The following is a 19532-nucleotide window of genomic DNA, read 5'->3' on the forward strand; positions in this document are numbered from 1 at the left end:
CCTCCCTAGACAGGATTGGGCAACTGGCTGAGGTAGGTGGAGGCCTCCAGGCATCCCACCTGGGGATGGTGAAGCCAAGCCTGTGCTAATGGTGCCACATAGGGTCCAGGGGGCTGTGTGGTCATTGTGGGAGTTGTAGTCCAAAACATCTGAAGCGCACCAGGTTGGCTGAAGAACAATTTTGAGACAAATAGCATTTGAAACATTTCATCCCTTTCATCAGCAGCACCATGATCTCCAGTGGGCAGGTTTCTCCACCCACTACATATGTATTCCCTCCACCACATGCCATAAGTATGAAGCAGATAAATGGCAGAAGGTGCTCACTTCCCGCTGTTCAAATCGGACAACAATCTAAATGAAACCACGACAGATTTAAGAAACGCTGCTTCTGCTTTCTTATTTATTGACAGGTTTTGTTTTTTTAATTACAACACAATGAAATGATGGTAAGTACATAAGATAGTATAAAAAAAGCAATTTTTAACCCTTCCCTTGGTTAAGACACTTACAGCAGACGAGAACTGCCCCACCCCGGACCCCCCTCCTCAAATGAAAACAAAAAAATAAATAGAAATTAATAAATAGAAAACAAATCACTGCACAGCCCTTAACTCTTTGATTGCCAGGACAAGAACCAAAAAGACAATTCTAGCATGTGACGTTTTAATTTCGTGGTTAAAGGTTGCCGCAGCAGTCAAAGGGTTATTATACTATTGTAAACATAAGTATTTTGTTCAAAAATGTTCAGTCATGTAATGAGTGAACAGCAATGAGATTAATATCATGACCCCTTGACCTTTAATTATGCAATATTATAAGGAGTTAAACGATAATAGCTTGGTGAGCTGGTACATAGATTAGTTAACCCATTTTTTTTTATTTAATAGTGCACTATGAGGCCTTCATTTACTAATAAAAGAATGTGTGTATAATAAAACACTGTTAAATGCATTGATCAAGAAATTAAAGAAACAATGAAAAAAAATCTGTCTAAGCACCACAAATTTTTGCCTGATTATATCTGACAGTCAATATACACTTTAGCACCATTTAGTCAGCCTTGGTTTTGCACACAAACAAGCTTTGTGTTTGTCCATAGAAACTACTTGAAAGAGAAAAAAATGGTATTTATTAAAAAATATTATTAATGCAAAGAATGTTGTGGGAGTCGTACAGTAACATAAAATTAAAGTAATGTAAAAGAAATCAGCTCTCTGAAAATAGGAAAATGCTGTCACTGTCTCTTTGCTTACATGCAGCACTGTGAACCAAACTCTGGCATAGAATATGTATGTGTACAAGCGGGGGAAAGTAAGACCGAATACCTTAACACAGGTGTATAGAGCTTGCTGTTTTGATGGATCTCATACAGTGTGACCACCATAGCAACAACTGCCTGTATAAAGGAGTTAGTTCTGATAAAGCATTTAGGCATAATAGGCAGTTTCCATTCTGGCTTGTTTTTAGGGCTACCTAAAAGACATTTTCAGATGTTTTCTGGTTAAAGGCATGTAACTCAAAACCAGATGTGGTTTAATTTAAGAGTAGACCTTGCATGTGTAGAGTCAAGAAAAGGATTTTTAACCAAAAAAGGGGGAGTTAATACATTGATTTTATAATAAGCAGAACATATCAGAACACACTTCTGCTCCCCTGTGCTAACACATTTTAATCATAGCATGCACAACCCTATGTGCTAAATTCCACAGGGCATGTAATCCACATCTTACTGGAGTTACAAAGAAAATTCTCATTGGTCTTCAAGTCTCTTGATAGCATCTTGTGCCTAATACCCTGACTAAATATTTTCTGACAACATGTGTAACAAAATCTTGGGAGCTATTTATTTTAATAGGAGAGAAAGTCCACTTTGGAGGTTATCTGGAGCACAAAACCAACTGGGAATCCCCTGCCTGCTGATTCTTATCTCCCTGTAGACTCCCAATTTCGGAAGTCAAACACACATTTGGAACTCTGTAGAGAAAAGCAATTTAGGGGCATAGTATAGAATGGAGAAACAGTATGGAAGGGATTATCCTTTCTTATTGTTTTTTTGTTGTTGCTCCAATTCTCCCCCTCTCAATGTGGATTTTACTTCATTTAAATTGCCATTGGTCTTTTGGTGCACACATTTGCTTGTACGATTTGATTAGGTCTATAGAGGTGGAGGAAATCAACCATACATCTGTCCAAAGACCAGTTGCAGAAATATAAAGGGTCAGATGTGGGAGAAAAATTGGTTTCTCATCATGCACTGGGAACAGCGGATGCTGAAATACAGGAAGGCAGCCAAGGGTCAGAATATAAATCGTTTCCTAGATCATTTCCAGCAAAAGGCAAGTGACATTGAATAAATATGAATAATGCTGTGGAAACAACTAAATTTTTATTGTAAGCAAACAGACTGGCAGTAAACCAGCATTTAATTTAGGAGAATGGGTAACAACAACACTTTTCTGAATCATATACTAAAATATGCCCATATCCCCTGAAATCTTGAACTGCCATGTCATGTAAATGACAAAAAAGCTACCATCATGCTTCAGCCATGACAAGAAATAAATAGGTCACCTGTATATAGCTCCTGTACACATATTCCACAGAATAAACTGCCAATATCTATAGATCTGTAGCTCTTCCTGCAAATCTACAAAACTTCCAGGGCTCAAATAAACAGTACGGGCTCTGGAGAGGAATTATTTAGCTGCAGAGGCTGGCAGCTATAAGGATAAACTAACAGAGGGCACAGAGAGATTATCTCACCATCTCAGGACTCTTATCTGCGGGGAAAGAAACAGGGGCATCCCAGACTCAGTTCTTATTAGGCCGAAGTGATTACGATGGGTGATCAGAGCTGTGCGATGGAGGCACACAAACACTGTCCACAGGGAACTCTACAAAGCAGCAAACATTTGGACAGCGAAAGGAAAGGCTCAACAACAAGCATTTTTAATAATAAAACTGAAAGGCACCTGTGCAAATGAATGCTAATTTTGTTGAAACGCAAGCCTATGTAATGCTGTCATCCCAGCACTGGCCCACATAAAATAACACCAAGCCAATTTGACTGCCTTTTACATCACTTTGGAGGCAGGGGAAAATCACCAAGCTGCTGTCTTTAAACACTCTAATTGAAGGGAATGGTTTCTGGTGGTGCTATTTATTTTTCTCTTGTTGGGGTGCAAGTCAATGGCTGAATGAAATTAAAAGTCAAAGACATGTCTCACCATGTGGGGGGGGGCTCGATGTTAAAAGATATAATGCATGTGTTAATCCAATCTAAACGGAAAGCACAAAGATGCCAGTCAAATAGTGAGAGTATACCAAATCTGCGCAGCAGCAGCTGACACACACAAAGAAGAATTTTATTTGGGGCGAGTTGAATATCTTTATTAGGTGGCCAAAAACATTGCTCGAAGAAAAGCAAAATGCCCATTTTATGAAGGAACGGAGGCCTTTGTTTACAATTGATTCAGCCCTGTTGACTTAATTATCATATCCCAGTATATTTCAGCTGGTTTATAGATTGGTCCACTGGACGACTTTCCAAAGCCTATACAATACGCTTGGATTGACATTGTTCATTTTGCCCTGCTGGAAGCTCGCTGTTTCAAATAGAAAACAAGTATAATGAAGAGCACATCCACATCTCGGGAATTTATTTATTTATTTCATTAAAAATTATATACTGCTGATGGTTTTTGGTTTTTTAACTACTTCAAAGCGGCTTACAAAAAAATTAATTGAGTGTGATGTTTTCCATATCCTTAACCACATAAATATTTCAGCATGGAAATGTTTATTTTTATTTGATAATTTTCATGAGACTATAACAACTTAGAAAGCTTGGGACACTTTTCTGCTAAAGCTGACTTCTCAGTCCTATTTAGCTTTTTAGAGAAAGTGCTTGAGGTGCTATTGGTGGACAGCAGCGGCACTTTTCTATGAAGATTAAAGTGCCAGGGTTCCTGTGAAAGCCGCTTTATCTTCTTGCCATGCCTTGTCAACAACAGAGGACTGGCCCTGCCATACAAGCATGGTGGTACAGGCTGTTTCAAACAGCAGGACTTAAGAGGATAGATGAGGACAGGAATCGATGTTCGAAATGGTACAGAATTTTTAAAGTGTTGGCCCTAGAAGGGTTAGTGAATAGGTTGCCATTTGGTGATCAGCTTCAAGCGGGATAATTACTTGGTCTGGCACTATAACAATGGCACATTTGTTTATTTACTAAAAGATCTTTACCTCTCCCTCCTCCCAAAAAACAACAATCGGGTATCAGGGCAGTGAATAAAATATGACCAATAATTGTCATACTGCCATAGATAAAAGCATAAAACACAATCTAAACAGCTTTGTAAGAGGAAGTAAAACACAATAGGACTAAACAGCTAAAACACCAGGCCCAACATGTAAGTTTTGACCAGGTGCCAAGAGGATAACAGAACCAGCACCAACTATACTTCTGTGAGATGTCGTAACAGACAAGCATCTGCTCCACATTGACAAGACACACGTAGAAGGTACTTTAAGACAGTTTTCTTCAACCCTGGATCTCCAAATGTTGGACTGGAGCTCCCACCACCCCTGACCATTAGCTATAAGGGTTTCAGCTGAACAACATATGGGGAACCAAGGTTGAAGAACACAGCTTTGAGAAGAGCCTCCTCAGCAGCTCTTAAAACAGATGTGAATCCGTTTTGCAAACCTCCTAACCATAATTTCATTATGGGGACAGGCCCTCTTCCACCATTTATTTCAGGCACCCTTTACACATTAGGTCGGGGTGTGTGTGTGTGTGTGTGTGTGTGTTATGTGGTTCATTAATGAAATCATGGCATGTCAGCAATAAAATAGCATGACCACAGGCTTTCCAAACGGGACACGTGAATACAGTTACTCGAAACCTAGTGGCATATATGTCATTGGTTGCCATGACAATCAATGAGCCTTACTGAGAAGCGGGTCCATTTCCTTTGTATGTTCAGTAGTTGGTGGAATTGCCACAATAAAGTCACGTATGGGGTTATTTCAAATGATAACGACACTGCCGTCGCCCTGGCTTCCTGGCTTGCACATGATCATTTTGTAGCAATAGCTTATATGCATACTGGCACAGTCCAAAGATTATGTATTAATTGCCAAACTGGTGCCCTTGAGATGTTTTGAACTGCAACCCCCATCATTCCTAGCCTGCATGGTTGTGCTTGCTTGGGCTGATGGAAAATATAATCCAAAACATTTGGAGGGCACCAGGTTGGAGAAAGTGGCATGGATGCAGGCTTCTCCTTGACAACAGAGATTATTTTTTAGGCCTGCACTGTGTTGTTCTTAATTGAGGCACTTTCAACAACTGTTTTAGGGGTAGGAATACTGCACACACTTCTAAAGTCCCTGCCTTAAGCTTGTGTAAAAGGGAACATGAACCGTATCAGTTTTGCTCTCATTTTCGGCCTCCGTGTTAATACCTAACTAATCGGCACTTTATTTATACGACATGGGTCCACTAGTCCTTCATCTGTGCAATATGACATGTAAGAAACATAAGGCCTAAGGGTTGAAAAGAAAAGAAAAAGTAGATGTCTCCCCCTTCTTGTTGAATACACCACCCAACGTCTTTATTTCCCCAGAACTAAACAAACAAACAAACAACTAAGGCAAACAGGCGTGGCATGTTTTGTAAGAGAGATTTGACTTGCTATATCAGACAATGCTGGGTGGCAATCGGTCCCATCTTGTTATTCTGGCTGCACTTACTGTTTGGCTGACCTGTATACCAACTGGTTTTACAAGAGGGCAGCAGATTATAGAATCTGCATTGTTTGGCCAGCTGTGTTATCTTCTAAAGCCACAGGCACCTGTTACACATTGGAGGCTACAAGCAAACCTTTCAAATAAACAGGCAACCTCGTTTTTTTATTCCAATATATGCAGTTCAAGCATCTATCTGCAAGATGACGAGTACTTAGACCTCACTCGAGGGTTTCCATTTTCTGAGTTCTTACCAACAAACCAGAATAGGACCCTGTGCTTTGTTAGATATTGAAGCTGGCATTTTATTCAGATCAGCATGGTGGCACCAGGAAACAAGCAGAGGTATTCATTATAAAATGAGCACACAACCCAACATGAACTAGCAGGGCCAGCGTCCAAATGCAGGACACTAAAATGTTCACCAGTGGAATAGTTGCAGGGATATGCTTCCCCAAATCAGATATTGAATAACAGAATTGTAGCGGGACCATGAGAATCATTTAGTCCAATTCCCTGCAATGCAAGAATCTTTTGCCTAACATTGGGCTTGATGTTACTAAGGTCTTACTCCTCTGTACATTTACTTGGGAGTAAGCTGCATTGAATAAATGAGATTTCTAAATAAGCATGTACAATAAAGAAGTATGGAAATGGGCTGTGCAATAATGTTCATGGATTGAATAGATAAGAGAAATATATATTACATAGTTTCACAGATCACATGTAGGTGAGTGAGACAACACCATTGTGAGTGGTCTGTTAATCATCTCAGTAACCAAGTTAGACAAGAGAATCTCATTACTAAACTGAATTGCATTGTTTAGTGTTTTCATACACTTTTGTTCTATGTTTAGCTGCATTTTTATGCTTCTTAAAACCATATCCTGCCTCAAAAACACCACCAAGAAGTTATAAAATGCATATTATGTTTAAGTCAGGGAGACTTAGAAAGGGCTCCTTTGGAGCAAGATCATATTCCTTCCAATTCAGCAAACCAAGTAATCACCTACAAAAGTATTTACTTAAATTTCATTCCCCCCCCCCGATAAATGTTTAACCCAAAAAGATTTTTTTCCTGGTTTATGGCAAATAATATTGTGCTACTTATCCATTTACACAACACACCATAATGATAAACTGCAATAGATTGATGACATCTATATTTTTGTGTTGCACTGATCCACATTGTGGACTGTGACAATATGACTACAGATGCCTTATTCAAAACAGCTTCTCTCCACTGATCCCATGTATTATAGATATGAAACTCATGCTTTCACTGTCCACTTCATGCATCTGATGAAGTAGGCTCTTGCCTACAGAATGCTCTTGCTACAACAAATTTGTTTGCTTTTGAGGAGCCACAGGACTCTTTCTGGTTTTTATTTAAAACAGATGCCATTTATTCAAAATTCAATGCTGTTTTTTTCATGCTAAAATTGGGCAGACCCATTTATTCAAAATCCAATGCTGTTTTTTCATGCTAAAATTAGAGATCATGTTAAGGTTCTCACCAATAGATGAGCGAGAAAGCAGCCTTTTAAAAGGGTTGGATGGACTTCAGACAAAATGCTAATCAATTATCAGTTTCCCTCCACATTGTGACTTAAAAAAAAAGTCTTGTTGGAATTCAACATCTAAACTGGTAAATTCACATTCTTATTTTTGAACTTTTTAAGTGAAGACACACAAATTTCTAAAATTAGCTTGAACACATAGGGTACAAGATCCTGGGGGAAACTATCAAATGATTGCTTCATAAAATAGAAATTTGTAATAGAAAAGCTAATACAACTTTGACCTGCATGGCAAAATCATGCCCAAACTTTTTTTCAATTCACCTTCTCTCTGTATATAATATATAATGCACTTTTAAATATATCGACTTATTAAGCATTCACATAACCATGATGTACCTTATATCAAGCACAGCACATTATCACACTTACCTTCCTGCATAATAATTACTGTACGTTAAATCCTCCAAATATAAACATTTGTATTACCTTATAAAAAGAGCAACCAGCAACATGCTCAGCTTCTTCATTGCTTTCCAGGAAATCACTGTACTGAAATTCTATGCTGCCATGAGATCAATTTTGAAAGTAGAGCAAAATGTTCAAGTGAATGAGGGAACAGAAATAAATTGAAGCACTGTACTCATGTAACGTATAGGCTACAGTGAAGATCCAAAATGTAGTGAACATTGATATTCATGCACCGATTCCGTGAATGTCCTTCCACTTTTCAGACACATATAAGTGAGAGCTGCCGATCACATTCAGGCAGCTGTCAACAGTCACTAGGGAATCTTGAGGTTTTAAGACAGTCACAACAATTGTTTAGGATCTCCAGTGTTTACATGGGAATGCCAACACTCACCAAATTTTGGATTCTTCTAAGCCCTTCCAAGTATTTAAAGAACAAATGTGAGTAGGAAGTGTGTAGAGAGTGCACGGCTGTGTGCTCTGTTCCTATCCCAAAGTCCCTGCTGGCTCCATTCCTGGCCTTCCCAGGAATGAGAGGGAAGATCTAGAAGGTCTTCTAAGTGTGTTTAGCTAAAGGTGCTCAGATGCCTCCTGGAATCAGGAACCTGGTATTGCAGGCAGGGCTCCTGATCACGGCAAGGCTTCTAATCTTGTCCAGCCAAATGCACCTAACCTGCCCCCTCCTTTAGACTGCAGGGATGAGGCAGATGAAGATATTGGGGGTGAAGTTGGCCCACAGCCCTTCTACACACTTTATGCCCTCACACATTCTTTGAATGACTGAACAGGGCTACAGTAACATAAAAATCTATTGCCTACAGTAAAACAACAGCAAAACTAAAACATCTGAATTAAGCTCATCTTAGCTTCAGTTATCCCAGGGTCAACACCAGGACAAAGGGACAGGTTCTTTTTTTTTGCCTATAACAGACCATGATTTCTAGATTTCTGCCTGAGGCAAAATAGGAACCATTTCATGGTTTTGCCAGCTAATAGGTATGTTTAGAAAGTGAGGTGGAGCAGAGGACTTCACAGATTGCTCTATGTTTGCAGATGTGGTCAACCAAGGTACTCCTGTACCAACAACTAAAATGGATATACTGGTGAAATGCAATGGTTGCATAGTGGCTCAGCCTTTAGGATACTGCACACAGCACCTCTAAGACTCTCCAAAATGCTATTGGCATTGCATATGTGCTACAAAGCAACCCATTTCTCCTTATTTTTGTTATCCAGCCACACTTCTATATATACTCGGAGAAAAACAATACCTTGCAGTGCTGTATAGGATGCCTCACATGATTATAAAACAGACCCTCAATTCAAAACAAAGCAAAACCCCAAATCATGTTCAATTGAATAAAAAGGCATACTAATCTTCATGCTATGCTCAATATAAATATAAATTCAAGGCAGTCGAGCTATTTGTTACCAAAAAATAATGTGTATATATACTTACACTCTCTAAAAAATGATTCAGTAAGGTGGATTAGGAAATCACTAACAAACGGTCTTGAGTCTAGTATAAAAAACTTTGACGTAAAAGCCAATGGTGGCCATTTTCAAGTATTTTAGTGTGTTTTAGAATGTCATCATCTATAATGAGTCATTTGCAGAAAGGACTGGTTTTATACAGAAAATTGAACCAAAATTAAACAGAAATTCATTTCCACTGCAGTTCATTTTTAGAGTGTGCATGTATACATAGCAACTGTTCCATCTAGGTACTATCTGCTACAAATACTGGGCACATTCCATAGGGAAATTTTCCTGTACCAACTGCCCAGTGAAATACATGGGAGCTGAGCAAGAACGCTGCCAGGTGCTACCTGTTGGTTTCCACCAGTCTTGGGGATGGGGGCTCCTCCATGTATTACAGCCATTTCCCTTCTCTAAAATAAGTGAATGTTTGGACAATATATAGATAGGACTCTTTTTGTTGTAAAAGCCTAGTCCCAATCCAAATTAGATCAGCCACACCAGATTTCCCACTGAGTTTGTGCCGGTTTGCAAGTTAAAGGTCAAAGAGCAAAGACATCAAACAGTACACTGTAAGGAAATTCAGACAGCAAAGGTTTTTTTTTTCTTTTCTTTTCCACAGAAGACTATGTTTAACTCAGTAATGACAATCAACAGATCAATAAAGTTCAAGGCAAGCTGTTCATTGTTTCAAAAGCTACTCCCCTGGAATCCCAGCTTTCATAAAAAGCCAGGTATCTGACATGTGGGGTGCATCCTTTCTGAACACCTTTAATAAGTTCACAGCCTAGTGACTGTAAAAAGCCTGTCACTGCAAGAAGCAGTTCCTAAAATCAATAAAAAGAGGTCTGTCAGTTGCTGACTTTTCTCTAGGAAAAAATATTGATACATAACCTGCCCTGCAGGTCACATGAAAATGACAATACTGCTGTTAGCACAAATATTACACATGATGACACAATGCTTTGGTGCTCCCTTGGTTCTGTCAGTGATTTAATGCACAGCTAAATGCCAGAGGACTTGTGACCCTTTGGGAACTAAGGCAAACGCCCGATTGGCAACACTTTGCAATGGGAGGGGCAGCACCATGAAACGCCAGAGTCCTTGCTCTCTGGTTTCCATTGGAACTGTTATCTGCACCTGCATATCTACATGATGCAAGGCAAACAGAATAATCCTGCAATACAGTTTAAAAACGCAAGAGTTAAGCAGAACACAAACTCAAGCGCTACGCTAGTTGTTGGACAAGAGAGTTCCACCTGGTTCCATCATCAATCCCATGCTCCTGTTGCTCTCAGACTGGAGAAAGACAAAAGCTTTTATGAGAGTTGAAGGTGATATGACAGGAGCATTGTTTCTTGGGATGTCGAAAGTGATTTCTCTTTTCCCCGCTGTCATTTCTAATCAATGGGTTTTGCAGCACTACAGAGACTGCAAAAACAATGAACAGAGATACATCCCATAGCCAACGTTGCCTCTATCATACTTCCTTCATCTTGCTAAAAACCGCAGCTGTCTGTCTCGAGACTTACTCGCTTCCAGCTTTTCAGTCTCAGCCACTGTGGTTCGCGGTTACACTGCCCATACCCATGTAAAAGCACTGTAGCAAAATGAAAGGGAATCTGCATGGCAACACATTGGTGTCACACATTGCAAACATTGCCATGTTTGTTGGTGTGTGGTGGCAATGAAAACAAAATATTTAGGATATACACTATCAATAGCATAAATGGATGTCAGGTCCTTGTTACTGGTGGCTACCATTGCATGGAGCAATGAAGACTGGATAAAAGAAGCAACAGAGATGTGGGAGGACTCCTGCAATGGCTTGGCATAGCACATCTTGAGAAACCAAAGACCAGCTATACTTGCAGCCACTTGTATTCTGTCTGCTGCAATGTCTTGTTTTAAAATAATAATTATCTAATATTGTTTGCTTCTGTTATATCACAATCAACAGAGTGAGCAAATCATTTTTTTAAAACGCTCTCTTATTTTAGGTTATTCTAATTGTGTGGTATCTAATCCACTTAGAGACCTACCAACCTGCCATGTGACCTGCCAATCATGATGACTTCTGGCATACTGGTCTCAGCTGCCATGTTTTGTTATGGTACTATATCGCGCCATATGGGAACTAGAGTGCATAAAGTCACTAGAAAGGAGGAGAGGCAGACACAGAAGTCAATGATGCTAAGAGGGAAGGAAGGAGACGATTTGCAGAACTGATATGGTTTATGGACCACCTACAAAGGAACTTGTAAATCACAGGAAATAAGTTTTAGAATCCAGAATCTTTTTAAGCTGTGCGTTCCTATAATTTCCAGACTGCCAATGTTCACAGCCCTTGAAACTCTGAAAACCTATAGTTCTCAAAGGGTCACAGATTACACAAACCTAATACTAGCATTATGTTTCTCTGTAACATTAAGTGTCACTTCAGTTCACTGCAATCTACTTCACAGGCTTGCTGCATTCTGCTATGGTTTCAACATTAAGTGTTCTTGACAGACCTGTGGAAGGCCTGGGGCTGCTGGCCTGGTACAGCTCGGGGGGGGGGGGGGGAGAAAGAAAGGAAAAAGAAGAGGAGGAGGCAGGAAACCAAAAAAATCTAAACCAATCAATAAAAAAGATACTATCTGAATATAGTAATGAATATAAATGTGTTAAAACATTGAGGACATAGCTCAGAACAGCTGTATAAAACACAAAATGAATGTATCATTAAGGCTGTTACTATATTGCAGATATTTTGGCCCCTTATTTGTTGGAAAATGGCTGTCCAAACAGTCTGAATTCCTGTGTGTCATCCTGGTCTCCCACTTAACAAAAATTATGAGTAGGAGTATAGGACTATATCCGTAGCTGACAGAAAGCAATCCTCTTTGGAGACAAAGCTGTTTTGGGTCTTCACACTTCCTGAAAGTTCCATTGTGATTGTTGTGTTATAGTTGCTCTATCTTTTCTCTTTTTTTTTAAAAAAAAATTGATTACATTTTTTATTATTGTTTTTTTGTTTTTTAAACCTCACGCAAAACTCTTTCAAAGGGGAGCAGGCTTCAAAGGGGACAGAAAAAACCCCAACAGAGACACTGGAGACGCTTCTTGTTTTCCCATATTTTTGTTGTAATATTTCCTCTTCTTTATGGAAAAATCCCGATAGTTTTGCGTTGGGTGTACTGAGCGTGCAGAGAGGAAAAAGGCTAGAACCGAATGACAAAGAAAGACAAAAGAACTGGAGGAACGGCAGATACTGTGTACGATGGAAGCTTCCCACTGGAGTGAACTCTTACTTCCTGTGCAGGGTGCAGGCAGCCCCCTGGGTTTTAAAGATCAGCCCTGGTCGAGGGGCTGGACAGATGCCTGCTCCTAGATAGGAAACTGCATAACAGCTCTTCGGTTGATCTCAAGTTACCACGAACTCCTAGGAGAGAGAGAGGGAGAGAGAGAGAGAGAGAGACATACCCCTACATCACACCCACTCTTGCATAGAGCGTTTGCAGTACAGTATGTGGCGGGGTGTTCCTTTCCTCTTGAACTGGAACACAGTGTAAACCAAGACAAGGAGGCACAGGGCCAGGATGCAGGGAATGACAATGGCTATGGCTTTCACAGTGCTGGCTGTGTTGTCCAGTTTGATGACAATGTCTACGTCATCCTGAGGGCTGTGTCGGTCTTTGTCCCGGTCTGCTGGTCCATCACAACCCATAAAATCTTTTAGGATGGATCTGGGGTATCCAGGTTCTACTTTGAGCATCTGGTTGTTGAATTTCCAGTATTCTTTGCCTTTGTAGAAATACGTGAAGCCTGAGGAAGAAAAGTGTGAATGTTTCAATGCGTTGTAATTTCGTCATGTCCAAAGTCAACAAAAGACAAGGAGCTGCTGAAACTTTGGAGTTAACAAGCAGGATTAAAACTGACATTTGGAAATTAATACAGCGTATCCCGCCATTGCCAATATCCATCCAATAGGATCTCGCTACTCCATACCTTATTTGCAGCAACAATTGCTTCAAAACTCCCATATCTTCATCGCACCATTCTGCACAGTCAAACCTCGGTTGTCTAACGTAATCCGTTCCGGAAGCCCGTCTGGATTCCAAAACATCCGACAACCGAGGCACAGCTTCCAATTGGCTGCAAGAGCTTCTTGCACTCAAGCGGAAGCCGCGTTGGACGTTCAGCTTCCAAAAAATGTTTGAAAACCTTACTTCCGGGTTTTTGGCGTTCAGGAGTTGAAACGTAAGATACCAGGGACTTTCGGGAACTGAGGTTTGACCGTACAGGATTCTGCCAACTATTGTGAAATAAAAAATATATCTTTGCTACACCCTGCATTTTAAAACTTGTACCTGGCAAGTACTTAGAAACCTCATGGCTGAACATTAACTCCCAACATCTGATTAGTGGATAAATAGAAAGGATGATAGAAAAGAGCTTTAGAAACCCCATACTTGGCATCAAACATGCTTTTCAGCTTCGGTTGTGTGAAATGCTACTGTAATATATGTTTAGGCCTCTTCTGATACATCTTTCTGGTATTTATTCCAGAAAGCATTCTCCTAATATGGCCTGCTGGGATTTAAAAAAAGAACTATTTTATTGTTGGTTTGTATTTTAGGATATTAGTTGTGGTTTTATTGTGAGTGGACTTGAGTGCACCTTACTGTACCAAACTGAGATTGAAAACAAGTTTTGAAAATTAGATAAACCTTAATTTTTATATTCAATAAAATTTGTCTGTTGAATAAACTTTGTCACAATTCTAGCTGCAGAGTTGGGAAATACAGTACCCATATCTGCATAGACAATACCAAAGCTTTTTCTTTGGGGCGACGCTGGGGTATGCATACTCCTAAATAGTTTGTGAAACTTTGTAATTTTCTCTATTTACTGTATTTATTTTTCCTGATTTGAACTATAAAATGGTGATTTTCTTGAGTCAAAATAAACATTTTTTTAGAAAAAAAAAGCACTGGACAATATTGAGCTAAATTGACCAGTTGTCTGACTCAGCAGCTTCATATGTTCCTATCATAATGCCATCATGTGTTCCCAATATACATACTCAAAGAAAAAGAAAAAAGATAATCGGAATAGCCCTTCCCTCACAGAACATTCTTTATCTGACGACTTTATAGGGCATGTTGGTTTTTTCAAAAAAGACACGTCTTAATGTTGAAAAAAGTACGTCTGCTGAGAAACCAACGCATCAAAGCAATCCTTTGTTATGCACAGGAAACTGTATATGCATAACCCAACAAAACTGGGATTTTTTTTAAAGTCCCATTAATTTAAGTGGGGAAGATTGAAGCATAATTTTGCTTGTGTCATGTCCTAAATGCCTATCTTCCCTAACTTTATGAAACAACCAAGACGGATGCATTTAGACCAGTGGAGGGATTTAAGATCCTTATTTAAAATTGACATTTAAATAGGATCATAAATTATGCTCACCCTGAGTCCTGTTTGCTCAAAGAGCTCCTACCCAGCTTGGGAACATTGGTCAATTATAGCAAATTACAGCACTGTGCTAGACCCACCTACATTGCTCCTCCCTCCTGACTATCTGGGCTGATTCTGTTCCTTGTTACTTCTATGTCTTTGAGAGGAAATGCTGTATTAACTCTGCCAATGGAAAGCAGGTGTGCACAGCTTCAGATTTTCTACAGGGAGCTAGAATTTGATCATTCAAGTGCAATCCAGGATAATTAAAAATGGTGCCTAATTGCAGAAATGCTGCTTTCCTGCCAAATAATCCAAAGCATTTGACTGGCCCAGATGAAAAGTGGCACCGATCCAGTCTGAAACAAACTTTCACAATGGGTGAACTTCCTCCTACTGTTTAAAAACTGTGCACAAATAGCTGGAGCGTTCTCTATCTTTACTATGTCACAGTTTGCATTCTGCAGTATTATAGGTCCCCAGAAAATAAAATAAAAAGAATGGGCTTCATTTGTGATGCAAATAGTACTAATTGGAAAGTTTAGGTTCGATGCTAGTTTCAACTGCTTACACAAAAATGGGTTTTTGAAATTGCACTGCGGAGAGGAAAAATCTCTTTAGAGCATCTCATTTTCTATTCAAAATAGACCCAAACGCTTTCACCCATCACCATTTTTTGTTAGTTTCATGATGGAATAATATAAAAATCTTGTGCCATTGCTGTTATTTATTTTAATTGTCCTTCAGAAATTCTAGTGCATAAGATATTACATGGGGTACTTGGGACTGTTGCAGGGTTTATTATCTCATAAATTTGTCCATTACTAGAAAACAGTGGCACAATGGAAATTTTCTTTCTTCCCAAAACTTTCTCCTTAAATATTATTTCCATATTAATTGACAACATACATCCTGTTGCCCCCACCTTCTTTGTTTCTTATATTCTGCCCATCAGCGAGTTGCGTTGCTTCTCCTGATACGACGTTGCAAAAGCACAGCCCTACCTTTCTGCCTCCTCAGCAAAATCTCTAATACACTTCCAATCATCTCTTACCCTGACCCACTGCAATATTCTCTGCATTTCCATTGTCACTCCTTTTCTCAGCTCTGTTCCAAACTCTACCACAAAATCATTTATCTTGTTTGTTGTTCAAACAACATTCCTCATCAAAGTCTGTGTGACTTTCTGTTTCCTCCCATGTGCAGCACAAACACCCAGTCCCTTCTTGACCTTCTCTCCATGCTATCTCTCAACCATCATGAACCAGTGTATTCCTGTGACCTCTCCTTCTACCCCATTACTCTCAGCCATCTAAAGGTCTCCTGCTCCCATAAGAGTCATCCACATGGTTGGCAATTTATATGCAAACAACCGGAGTACCTCTTTTTGACATATAATAATAATAATAATAATAATAATAATTTATTTATACCCCGCCCATCTGGCTGAGTTTCCCCAGCCACTCTGGGCAGCTTCCAATCAAGTGTTAAAAACAATACAGCATTAAATATTAAAAACTTCCCTAAACAGGGCTGCCTTCAGATGTCGTTTAAAAAGAAGATAGCTGCTTATTTCCTTCACATCTGAAGGGAGGGTGTTCCACAGGGCGGGTGCCACTACCGAGAAGGCCCTCTGTCTGGTTCCCTGTAACCTCACTTCTCGCAATGAGGGAACTGCCAGAAGGCCCTCGGTGCTGGATCTCAGTGTCCGGGCTGAATGATGTTATTTAACAAAATAACATATGTTTACATCAAGTGTGCCACTGAAAATCAGCATAATTTGCTCACTGTGCTGCTGGTTGGGTTGGAAAATGCATAACTTGATGATGTTGTAAAATATACTGCATGTTACAGTGAAGGAGGAGAGAACCTGAAATAGGGAGAAATGTCATTTTTGGTGGCAGCTCCCCTTACCTAATTGTAATGCATAACTCTGCCCCAAGTCCTGCCAAAATGTATAAAACTTTCTTCTAAAGCTTTATGCGTAACTCAAAAGCTTACACATCTTTTTTTCCTCAAACAGAGCTGGTCCTGTTGAAGATATTTCTTACTATCAAGAAGCTTTCAAAAGTAGATGTAAGAATAGGAGACATATATCTCAGTTTCTGTTGTTTTTAATCAAGCAACACAAATGTTTCTCCCCTCCCCCAAAATGAACTAGGAAGCTAAAAGGATTAGCGCTATATTAATGAAAGATGTTGTTTAATTGGAAGCAGTTCCTCTGAAGTTTCTCCCCTGAAGCTATCTGGTACAATTTCAAGTCAAATCTTTATCTGAAGAGTAGAAGAGAAATGGTTTCAGGCAAAAATTCATCAGAGTTCTCTGAAAGTAGGTTGTGGGGTTTCTCATTTGCTTGTTTCATTGTCTGTTGATGCAATCACCAATTGCGCCATGCAGTGATCTTGACTTTGGGGGACAATTCACAGCACTGTTCCTTGCAGGCTTCAACAGGCAACTTTCAATACTTAGTTTTCCTTCTCCGAGAGCCCAGAGGATTTCTTACATTTAGCCTCGAAGAAACGACATTAACAACAACACAACACAAAGGCAAAAACGGCTCACTCCTTAATTGTATTGTCTGCCTAGGTCTCAGGTATCTTTGCTGTTATTTTAGTAACTGAAAACCAATGAAGTTCAGTGTGACCTCAGGGCCACTTCACACACTACAGAAAAAGAATGAATCCCCATGTCTCCTCAGTGAATTGACCGTGATTTTGCTGAAACATTTCAAGAGAACCCACTCATCTCAAAATGCCTCGGAAACACTCTGCTGTGAAGTGCAATTGGTTCAGGTTTCCAGGCATTCATTTACTGTATGTTTTCAGACACACAGGTGCCCTTTACAGAAAATTTACTGACCTGCACTGAAAATATGGAGGTCCATTTCCCCCCCCTGTAATGCACAGCCATTTACACATAAATAAAATGGAAATTATTGCATCCTGAAAGCAAAGGCTGGAATCTCTGGGCTAGTTTTGTAGCCCTCTGACTGGGAAGCAGTGAAACTCCACTCACATTCTATCACAGGGGACAACAACACAACCCCCCTATTATTTCTGGTGTTGTTTTTCTTTGCCATCACTGTGCAAAGTATGAGTGGAGAAGTCCCTGTCCTAAGAGGCTTACAGTCTATCATTCAACATAGATAAGACATAGGTGAAAGGAGAGGGAAAAGGCAAGAGTGCTATCATAGAAGAATATGTAGTTATTTCAGTTTCACCTACTTAGTCCTATATTTAGGGCTGCTACCTTTGGTCAGGCAAAATACAAGACAGATTGCTGATTGGGGGGCACAATACTCTCATGACACCAAATCCTGCCCCCCCCCCCCGTGGAGGCGGGTTCCTCACATTCAGCTTCCCACCTCCCTCAGCAACTTGGCCCCACTCTTTCACTCAACTCACATAGACAGCCAGGGGCCGGGGATAGATGGCCAGCTGCCATGGGCAACTTGAGTTGCAGCTCCAGCCTCTTACCCATGCTGGCAGCAGAAGAGCACGGAGGAAGAGGGAGGAGTAAAGGGCAGGGTGGTGCAGAGGGCCAAGTGGTGGGGCTGAAGAGGGGCAGCAGCAAAAGGGAAGAAAGGAATGGGCGAAGGAGACCACTTCTTCCCTCTTCCCTCTATTGTCGCTTACGCCAGGCCGCGTTCCTCATCAGCTGCTCCGACAGCGATGCTTCCACATTGAGTTTTCCGGATGGAAATGCATGCTTTGGTTTCCGAACATTTCGGAAGTCAAATGGTCTTCTGGAATGGATTACGTTTGAAAACTGAGGTACCACTGTACTTGTGATATGTCCACAACTCCAACTTGCATGTTTATTGGTTAAATGTAATACATTTAAGGAAGCCAGCATGAGATTACTCTTATCAAGTCTGATTCACATATAGAGCATATTTGTGTGCAACAACAGCACCATTCACTGCTGTGAATCTGGGAATGCTCTCCCCAACCTCACACACACCTTACAGAAGTGAATGAAGATGCCTTGACACATTTAGCACTCTGTATTTACACTGGAGCCAAATTTAATTGAAATGCATTTCCAATCCTACCTAGTGCATCAGATACTATATATACTTTAACACAAGTCTTTATAGAGACATATGAGTGTGTGTGTGTGTGTGTGTGTGTGTATATGCACACACAAATAAAACTAGTTTTTAATGGCAATAAATGTAAGAACACAGTGTTGCACAAACTAGTTTCCTGCTGCAAAAAAAAAAAAAAGAAACTTCCGCCCTCACACACCCAAAATGCTCAGCTCAGGAAAGATTTTCTATTGATGGATGAAACAGACTTAAAGCAAGGAAGTGATTAAGAGTATTCCCGAGATGAAAATGTTGTCTGCAGAAATTAGATATTTGAGCCAAAGGAAGGAATAAAGATTCTAAACTAGGGGGAAATGTCTCATAATCTTTTACAGGGGAGACACGTCCTGAGGGAAGAAGGAAGGGACAAAAAAAACCCCAATCTCTGTTAAATCAATCACATGTGGAGAGCTAGAGGTACGTAGCAAGTGAAACTGGTTGCAATCCCATATCTTTATTTCACTCTCAAGACCACATCATCAAATTGTTAAGGGCAGTAATTAATATGCACATAATGACGACTTTCAGCATCAAGAAAAGTCTATGGTGCTTCGTCTTAGTCCAGGGGTTATAGTGGTTACATAAATGTGCAATATAGTTTAGCTATAACTTTGCAATAAATAATTTAGTACTGATGTAAACTTAGGTTCAAAACCACTGGGTCATCCTTTGCTCTTCTTTATTTTGCATCAAATAGCAATGAACTTGTGATAACACTTTTCAATTGTGTGTTCCACAGCACAAAAGTAGATTCACCTGGATAAAGCCAATGG

The 19532-nt window shown here is 40.0% G+C and overlaps 1 protein-coding gene across 2 annotated transcripts in view; it reads right to left on the minus strand.

Moving 5' to 3' along the window:
• Positions 1–374: 374 nt before the first annotated feature.
• Positions 375–19532, minus strand: part of MMP16 (matrix metallopeptidase 16) — a 180010-nt gene continuing 160852 nt past the window's right edge. For both annotated transcript variants that reach the window (XM_083623336.1, XM_083623335.1), the window contains one exon: positions 375–13031. In XM_083623336.1, the coding sequence (XP_083479462.1) occupies positions 12697–13031 (335 nt within the window). In that variant the 3' untranslated portion in view covers positions 375–12696. The remainder of the gene's footprint in view (positions 13032–19532) is intronic.

Source organism: Podarcis filfolensis, assembly GCF_964270895.1.
Source record: "Podarcis filfolensis genome assembly, chromosome: 7".
In the NCBI taxonomy this organism is placed as follows: Eukaryota; Metazoa; Chordata; class Lepidosauria; order Squamata; family Lacertidae; genus Podarcis; species Podarcis filfolensis.